At 35.0% G+C, this 9,629-nt stretch overlaps 1 protein-coding gene across 1 annotated transcript; it reads left to right on the forward strand.

Moving 5' to 3' along the window:
- Window positions 1–610: 610 nt before the first annotated feature.
- tpcn3 (two pore segment channel 3) lies at window positions 611–9,604 on the forward strand. Its single transcript, XM_079598241.1, has 19 exons — window positions 611–880; window positions 1,615–1,697; window positions 1,784–1,898; window positions 2,485–2,613; window positions 2,990–3,106; window positions 3,864–3,982; window positions 4,110–4,211; window positions 4,379–4,505; window positions 5,297–5,504; window positions 5,600–5,744; window positions 6,270–6,455; window positions 6,536–6,600; window positions 6,771–6,858; window positions 6,959–7,028; window positions 8,057–8,276; window positions 8,420–8,510; window positions 8,603–8,716; window positions 8,826–8,938; window positions 9,153–9,604. Exons 1-19 carry the CDS (start codon window positions 776–778, stop codon window positions 9,275–9,277), a joined length of 2,322 nt encoding a protein of 773 aa, XP_079454367.1. The 5' UTR covers window positions 611–775; the 3' UTR covers window positions 9,278–9,604.
- Window positions 9,605–9,629: the final 25 nt, after the last annotated feature.

Below are 9,629 nucleotides of genomic sequence, written 5' to 3' on the forward strand. Positions count from 1 at the left end.
TAAAGTTTTACAGTCGTTGGTTTCTTTTTTTTGTGGTACAGGCTCTTTCACGGTTTTATTTTTATTTAAATAACAACACTAAATTATACGATGCTGTGTTGTTCCTCCTCTGTTGAGGTCTCAAGAGTAAATTTCTGTTGCAAAAGACACTATCGTTGGGGTGTTTTCTTCCAGATGTCCCTACAAAACTCAGCCTGTGGCTGTTCTACTTCTCTCCGCTATTTCCGCTGGATTCAGTCACATGACCGATCAAAATACACCGCATTGCAAACTCTGTTTAAAGAAACAGTATACACTTTATATATATATATACATATACATGCTCTTGGTGTTACAAACTATTTTTATTATTCACCCAAGAACTGTTTATTTGGAGATTAAAACCAAGTACCACACGTACGTGTGTAATATGCGGGATTTAACCAATCGAATCTTACTATGGCGAGGCCTTATCTTATGAATATTAATTAGTTAGAGCGTTCATCCTATCAACGCAAGGCTTTTTCCAATGGAAGGCGGGCCTTCTTCATTTTAATTAGACCATGCTCAGGTTGATTGGTTAGATGGCTCTGTCTACTAAATATTAATTTGGCCATGCTCGGTCATTTTCAACATACGAAGGCGTGGGTCATGAATTTTTAATAGAGATGCCTTCGCCATACTATGATTAGAAAATTCGCTTCGTGAAGCAAGATAAACTTTTTCGAGACGGGATTTCCTGCGAACTGGATACATCTGCTGCGTAAGGAAAGGGAAAAGTTGAGGGATAGAGAAAATGTCTGAGACCGAAAACGCAAAGTGCCATTCTTTATCAAAGCATGAAGGTTTAAACAATGGAGGAAATATTGTTTCCAGTAACGTTTCAGATGAGATGACAGAGGTATGTTGCGTGCGTGGATATGGTGCTCTTGGAAACCTACTCATCATCTAAAACGGATGGTTAAAAAAAAAGAAAAAGAAAAAAAAGTTAATAGTTAATATGTGACACTCTGATTGTTTGGTTTATTTGTAAAGAAATTTGTTGAACTCATCACAACATTACATTTGGATCGTTTTATAAGAGAAACATCTGGTATCCTGTTTGTCAAGAAAGCACTGGGAAATTGTGCCCCCTTGAAGAAAGTGTCAACTGAAGCACTGGAAATTTTTGGCAAACATTAGAAGTTTTTTTTACCTATTAATTGTTTCTGGTTTGTTAAGAAATGGATTGTTATGAGTGTCTGTTGCCATACAGTTTCAATTATGCATGGAGTAACTGTTTAGATATACTGATTATTAAATAAACATGCACATATCAGTCACATTTCAAAGGGTTTTTGAGTGAAGGGTGTAATGTGGGAGGGAGGTTATAGCATAAAATAGCTTTGGTTAGTTGATATGTCCTACTCTGTACTTCATTTAACCAGCTTTTCACAGCCTTTGCAAAGTATTTGATCTGTTTATTGTTATTTATACAGATTTTATGGCATCATATGTTAATTAAGAGACTACATGAAATATTTGTCACACCATGTGCTTAAAATTGTGATTTTAATCTTAAAAGTGATTCAAATTGGCCCGTCAAACTGATTTTTCTCTCTTCGTGGTCTGTGATGTTTGCTGATGGCGCTTTAGAAATTCGACCTTGCCACGGTCTATGTGTCAGATGCCCAGTATAACAGGAACATCTTTTTTGACACTTCACCACAGGCTGTGAGGTAAGAGATGACGTTCCAACAATCCTTTATATGACTTTGACTATTACTAGGTTGTGTACTATAAAAATCTGTAAAATATTCCACAGGCTGTACCTGCTGTACAATCACTGGTTCATGCAAACACTGGTATATGTGTTCATCGTCATAAATCTTGCTCTGGCTCTCTTTGAGGATCCTGCTGTTGTTCCAATTCCCATATGGGTATGCATGGAAATATAACTTGCATTTACAAATTGTTCAGCAAAGCAGTGGATTAATCATTGACTACAATTGTAATTCGTTTCAGACCTTGTGTAGATTTGTGAATGAGTGGTTGAATATTTCTTGAATGCTCTCTGTATCTCTAGCTGATTACCTTAAAAGTTAGTACATAGATATGAGACCTGTTTTTAACCACAACACATGCATATAATGCATCAAACTCTATACTCTGAAATTAAGATTTGGGGTGTGTTTTCATATTTAAAGTTACCTATATGATTGTGTGACCAAGGAAACCACATTGAACCTTTTTTTTTTTTCTTGCTTACTGCTTTTATGACATCCTGGAATCCATGCCAACCCTCCATATGACACAATGGGATATTTCCTGGAGACTTGTGTTTATTTAAACAGCTTATAAATAATTCTAAATTATGTTTTTTGAAAATCGAAAAATACAGAACGTTTTCTGAGATGGTTCGGGTTAGGGTGTGTGGATAGAATATGCAGTGTGTACAGTATGAAGTAAAAGGAATGTCCCAATAAAACATAACACATCGTGTGTGTGTGTGTGTGTGTTCTATAGGCGACTTCTACTATTGAAATCATATGTCTCTCTGCATTTACTGTGCGGATGGTACACTATGCCAAAGTCATTCCAAAGGATAAATTCTGGAAGGATCCCAAAAATATCTGCATCATTATCGTTGTAACGGTAGGCCTTTAATACATACTTTTGGATTGCGTCTTATTTACAGGTACATAACCACTTTTATCTTGTCTTAATTTTATAATGCGTTATTTATATAATATATATACCCATAAAGTACTCTGTCTGTACAAACATGTGAAAATGCTGAGAATGTGCTCGTAACAATGTTGTGAAATGAACTTTAGCCCATGTTTTGTCATTCTCAGCAGTTCTGCAGGATCTCCAGGAAATGTGGCATTCAATGACTATGAGTAGACATTTAGTGAAGTAAAGGAGAGGGTTTTATGTGTGTGTTGCATAACTGGACATTTTGAGAGATTTTAAATGTATCCACTGTATTCTTGTTTCATTTTCTTTCTTTACCCTTCCCACCTCACAGCTCTCTTTCATAGATTTGACTATATACGGGGCACTGAAAACATCAGGCTATTTTTCCATCCGATGGTCAAGGGTCTTGAGACCACTTCTGTTAGTCAATGTTACAGAGGGACGACAAGTAAGAAAACCACAATCAAAGCACAATAAACGCATACATTTTATATATGTTCTCATAGTTTATGTCTTGTGTATTTCTTGTATTTAATTCAGATGAATTGTTGTCAGTGTTTTTAATTTTCCTGTCAGTTACTCTAGTCCTAAAGTTGGTGAAAGCATACACTATCATTTAAAAGTTTGGGGTGAGTAAGCTTTAAAAAAGAAAAAGGAAAAAAAAAGAAAAATTTATTTTCAGCCAGGTTGCATTAAATGGATCAAAAATGAAAGTGAAGACATTCTTATTTATAATGTTACAAAAATTATCTATTTAAATGATCTATTGTTTTTTTGAACATTCTATTAATCAAAGAATCAACAATGCTTTCCACAAAAATATTATGCAGCACACCTGTTTTCAAAAATGTGATAATAGTAAGAAATGTTTCTTTAGCGCTAAAGCAGCATATTAGCATTATTTATGAAGGATCATGTGACACTGAAGACCGGAGTAATGATGCTGAAAACATAGCTTTGCTATTACATGAATAAATTACATTTTAAAAATATATTAAATATATTATGATTAAATTGTAATCATATTTCACAATATTACTGTATTTATTAAATAAGTGCAGCCTTGGTGAGCATGAGAGACAAAAATATTTAAAAATCTTACTGACCCCAAAGTTTTAATGGTAGTGTATGTTTATTGCGCACAAATGTCTCTCCTCCAGACCCATTTCTTTCTTTCTTTCTTATCCTTCTGTTTGTGTCTGTAGCTGCGGAGGGCGTTCAGGAGTATTCGGAATGCACTGCCTCAGATCGCCTATGTTTTTCTCTTATTCATGTTCAGCGTGTTGGTCTTTTCTCTCATGGCTCTTAAATTATTTGGGAAAAGGTAAACTTAAATAAAGTATCATCCATTTATTCCTCTGTTTTTCCATTCATCTCAATTGTGTCCATTTAAAAATAGTTTACATAACCTTTTAAACTGCTTGTCATATCTTTTTTTTCTTTTTTCTCAGGGGCCTTCTTACCATTGATGGTTCTCCATATTTCACAGACTATTTGGATATTGTTTTCGATCTGTATGTTTTGGTGACCACTGCTAATAGCCCTGATGTCATGTAAGTCTTAAGCTATTGCATTTTCTTTCTCTCCCTTTTAAGCTTTTTTTTTCTTTTGTGAATCTTTGTTGTGTGCAATTGTATATTTAGCAAATATGCTTTACGCATGCATTGTACACAACACAAATGCTTCTGTAATATTTGATGTTTTTTTGTTTTCCTTGTAGGATGCCGGCATACAACTACAGTGTTTTCTTCACTATTTTCTTCATTCTATATATTGTTATCAACATCTATACCTTCATGTCCTTCTTTCTGGCTGTCGTTTACAATAACTACAAAAAGTACCTGAAGGTATTCACATTTTTATCCGTCAACATGCACATTTTTATTTCTCACATTTTAAAGAAGTTTTGTATCTTAGAATCAAATAATCTTGAATTCAAATTTATATGATTAAATATTAAAATTAAATAATTGAAATTATTTAGAGATTATGCTTTTCTACATTTTCAACTTTCTTTATTGTGTAACATTGCTTTTTGAGCATGAAGAAGATCTGCAAAGTTACAAAGTCCACTTGAAAGGGAATTATTCTCTAATATCTAAGCACTGGCTCGATTGTAGTCTTGAGCTTTCTTCCGGGAACATACACGTTACAATATTCCTCATTTAAATAATTCCTACCCAACGCATACACAAAATAAAGGGGGCAAGGACTGGTTTAGTAGTGTGTTATCACCATGCCCAAGAGATGCTGTTTATTTCCACCACGGATCTAACACTGTTATGGTAAGGGGCGTGATATTTCTGAAACAAGCTCGAAGTGGTTACCCAATCACAGCACATTTGTCCAACCGACCAATCAGAGCACATTGAGCTTTTTGGAAGGAGGGGCTTTATACTAGAATGGAACAAAACAGTGTTACTGACAGACTGGGAAGAGAGGTGCTGCACTACTGTGAAATATGTGAAAAATAAATTATTTGAACATTCAAGCAGGAAAATGTATTCTAGAAGACCCCAAAAAGAAAATTAAGACTTTGTAAAAGGGTATAATAGATCCTCTTGAATATTATTGTTCAGTCCGATAAAAATACTTCTAGCTAGTGGAACACTGACTTGATTTCTTTCATGTTTTCTAGGAGGAAGTGCGGCAGCTGGTGAAGGCCAGAAGATATAAGATGTGCCGGGCGTTTTCTTTGCTTCAGGAGACCCGGGGTGAAGGTGGGGAGCCTGTGGTGACCCAGGCCAAATGGAACCTTCTGGTTAAACTCGCCAAGCCGAAAATCAGTATTGCTCACCGGGAACTGCTCTGGAGCGTCTTAGATGATCAGAATAAAGGACACATAGGTCAGATAGGTTTTTCTTTCCTATTTCATATTTGACTTCAGTTTTATTGACTTTTTCTCTTTTTTTCCCCCTTGATCTTTTTTTTTTCTGAGCAGGAAAGATTGCATTTGTCCAGCTGGCTGATCTTCTAAGTATCCAGGTGATCACAGTAAAGTCACAGGCGCACCCCATTCAAATCTGTTTCCCCTCTCTGTATAATTCCTCAGCCAGCAGATTCATTCGCCACATGGTTCATCACAGGTATGTGGACACAAAGTGCCAGATTTACTAACAGCTTGCATCAGCACAAACCCTCTTTTGGCATTTAAAAACTACTGTCAGGATATTTAATAAAGACGTGCAAAAAAAAATTAGCGGTGAAAAGGCGTGGACAGTTATTTTTGCTTGGACTGTGAACTTCCATATGATTTTTGTAAGAGATTCCCTTTCAGACGATTTGCAGTAGTCAATTTACTGGTATTTGTGCCTTTATTTAATGCCCAAAAAAGCATGTCTTAACCCATTTTGCCCCACAGCATATCCTTAATGATTGTGCCTGAATTGTTTCGACTTTCTTAATCAAGGATTTTGATGCAGATTCCTAAATTATACTGTACATCCATAATTGATTACTGAGCTGATCAATGCACTATATATGCGTTCTAAATATTTTTAACTATCTCCCCATTCCATTCCTGTTGATCTTTCATTGACACTAATACATTCACATATTTCTTTGGACAACGACGCTATTTAAATTCCATATATTTGTATTGTGCGTTTCAGAATGTTTGTGTACGTCTATGACCTGATTATTCTGGTGAATGCGGTGTTCATTGGTCTGGATGAGGAGAACCCTGTGGTATCAAATGCTGAGTGGGGTTTTCTGGCTCTTTATATGTTGGAGATCATTCTCAAACTGTACTCTACCGAGCCACGGGCGTTCTTCGCCCGGCATCATTTCTGGAACTGGTGAGGAACGCTTTGTGTTTTGTATGGCTCACTGAATTTGATCACATGAAACCAAATTCAATCAACTCGATCTCTTACAGGTTTGACACTATCATTGTTGTGTCTGCACTCTTTGGCACCATCATTAACTCGGCACTCAAACACTGTAAGTGGATATAACTAAATAAAGCACTTGGAGGGTTATTATGTATATATTTTTGTATCACAGTTACACTATATTTGACGACATAGAAGATTCTCTAAGTGTTATATCAGAGCTGTTTTGTTTGATATAAACCTATCTTTAAGAAGTCTTGACTATCTTTATGTTTGCAGCTGGAGGTTACACGAGTCGTCAGATCTTGGATATAGTTTTTATCATGCGAGTCCTTCGACTCATACGTTTGGTGGATTCCATAAAGAGGTGAGATAGTTCCAGCCAAATGCAAAAAGTGATTTCTGTGCTTGAAATGCCATTTATTCATTTGCCATGTTATATTAAACTAAAAACGTTCCTTTCGTAGATTTCGAGCCATCATCAACACACTTATTAAAATTGGACCAACTATTCTTACCTTTGGCCAACTCATAGTGGTGAGTATTTACAGATTGTTATGGATTAGTTCACCCAAAACTCTTAAATTGTCAAAATGTACTCTGCCTAATGTCATTCCAAACCTGTACGGCATTCTTCTTTGTGGTGTTGTATAACAATAAAAGTCAGTGGGGTTATCTGTTGTTTTGGACCCCATTTATTTCATGTAGGAACAAAACCATTATTTAATGTCAAAACTATGTTTCAATAATATTTCTAATATGTATATACTTACAATACCAACAAAAAAAATCTGGGGTCAGTAATAAAAAAATAAAATAAAAAAAAAGCTTAAAGTGATAAGAGTTATTCAGCAAGGATGTATTAAAATGAGTCAAACGTGACAAAGATAATATTGGAAATGTTATAATATTCCAAAGATTTCTATTTTAAATGCTTTGTTTTTTTTTTACTTTCTATTCATCAATGAATCCTTGAAATCATGATTTCTGAAGGATCGTGTGACAATGAAAACTGGAGTAATGGCGGCTGAAAATTCAGCTGTGCATCACAGGAATATATCACATTTTAAAATATACAAACTTTTTTTTTTTCTAAACTTTTTTTTACATTTTAACTTATATTTCATAATTTTACTGTAGTTTTGATCAAAATAATGCAGCCTTGATGAGCGTATAGAGTTATTTCAAAAACATTAAAACAACTCTTACTGACCCCAAACTTTTGATAATGTGTATATCTATTGCATGCATTAGACTGGCTATTGCTTTTAAATAAAAATACAAATGTATTCGTGTTCCTGAGGAAGGAGTGGTTGCTGTCACCGTCTCATTGGTGATTCCTGAATACTGCACCATACCTGGCCTCAAGGACACCTTGTACAAAAAAGTGGGGGGAGGATGCAGTGCTTGATTTTTGGCTATTTGGATACTGGGACAGGGACATAATCATCAGAATGGAGGCAGACCCTTCATGCCACATGCTGAACTGTGATATGTGATGAGAAACATTATCATAATCAATATACCTGTGTATTTATTATAAATTCACTGCTGTCCCCCTACAGGTGGTCTATTACATATTTGCTATGGTTGGCATGGAATTATTTAAAGGAAAGATTCGGTTTTTTGAACCCAACTCTACAAGTCCTGATCAGGAGTTCTGTGGAAACCCTCTCCTTAAAGGAACCACTTTTGCTAAACTCAACTACTGCAAGAACAACTTCAATAATGTGATCTCTTCCTTCATCGTTTTGCTGGAACTCACTGTGGTTAATCAGTGGCATGATATCCTTTACAACTACAGATCAAAATGTATTTTTGCTCCAAGTATAATACTTAATCAAGTGTGTGAAACTGTAGACCAAGGTCTTTAAAAAATTTTTAGTAGCATAGTTTCATGCATTGCTTTTCCCTTAACTCCGCTGCACTGTTGGCCAGCGGTTTCACAGCAGTCACACACGTTTCAGCCAGAATATTCTTTGTCCTTTTTCACATTGTGGTCGTCATTATTATAATCAAGTAAGAATGGAGTCTACTAGAATATTATTGTTGTGTTTTACTTTGAAGGAAAGATATGCATAATGTGAGATTTTTATTTCCCCCCCCAACAGTATTTTTGTTGCATTTATTTTGGAGGCCTTCTTGGTGGAATACACAATTGACAAAAGTGACCTGCAGACTTCTCTGGAGAAAAAGATAGAGGAGCTGGAGCTTAATGTCCAACAGTATGTGCCATTTAGACCCAAAATCTTGTTATTTGATGTATAAAATTAGTTTCCTGTTGCTGTTGATTTTGTGTTTTAATGTCGGTTTGTGTGGTTTTGTGTTTGTTAGGGATGGTATGGACACAGGTCTTGTAGATGCAATGGAAAGCAATGAAAATGACCTGAGTTCTTCTGAAGCTGGCAAACAGAAGCCCTCCCTCATGTTCAAGATTGCTTCAAGAAGTATTTTATTTGATTGTTATTAATTGTTTTATTATTTTATTAATAATTATTATTATTTAATTTTAATCTAGTCTTGTCAAATGCATTTTTAGTCTTGTTAGAGTAAGTATTGAAGGATGGCAAACAAGCTCTGCATCATGTTTAAGATTGCTTCAAGAAATGTTGTGCTTTTTGTATATACTGTATATAAACATATATTGTTTTATTTTTCCAGGATCCAGAACTGTGGATGGACTTTTGCAGCGGATGTTTGAAAGAGATCTTCGTCCTGAAGACTTCAATGAGGAGGAAGAGCCAGAAAACTTCAACTTCTCAAACCCTGTCTTTGACTCAGTATAGCTGACATGAAACTAAAAACTCCCCAAAACTTGTAAATATATAAATACAGTTTGTATCAAAGATTCTTTATATGTATGCAATATTTGATAAGATTTGTTATATATACTTTGCTATGTGGACCACTAATATTGATTTTTATATCATCAAAGAGTCATTTTTGTAATCAAATGTGTGTGTATAATATTATGTATACATATATAGGCTTAAAATAGTGTGTTTTTATAATTGTTTGGGGGAAAGTGCACTACATGACCAATAAGGATTGCCCCAGAGTAAAAGTTTGTACACATACCAGTTGAAATAAAAAAAAAAAATATTGTAATAATAATAATACGAGAGAGACTCCTTGATA

This window comes from Phoxinus phoxinus (assembly GCF_949152265.1).
Source record: "Phoxinus phoxinus genome assembly, chromosome: 22".
Taxonomy (NCBI): Eukaryota; Metazoa; Chordata; class Actinopteri; order Cypriniformes; family Leuciscidae; genus Phoxinus; species Phoxinus phoxinus.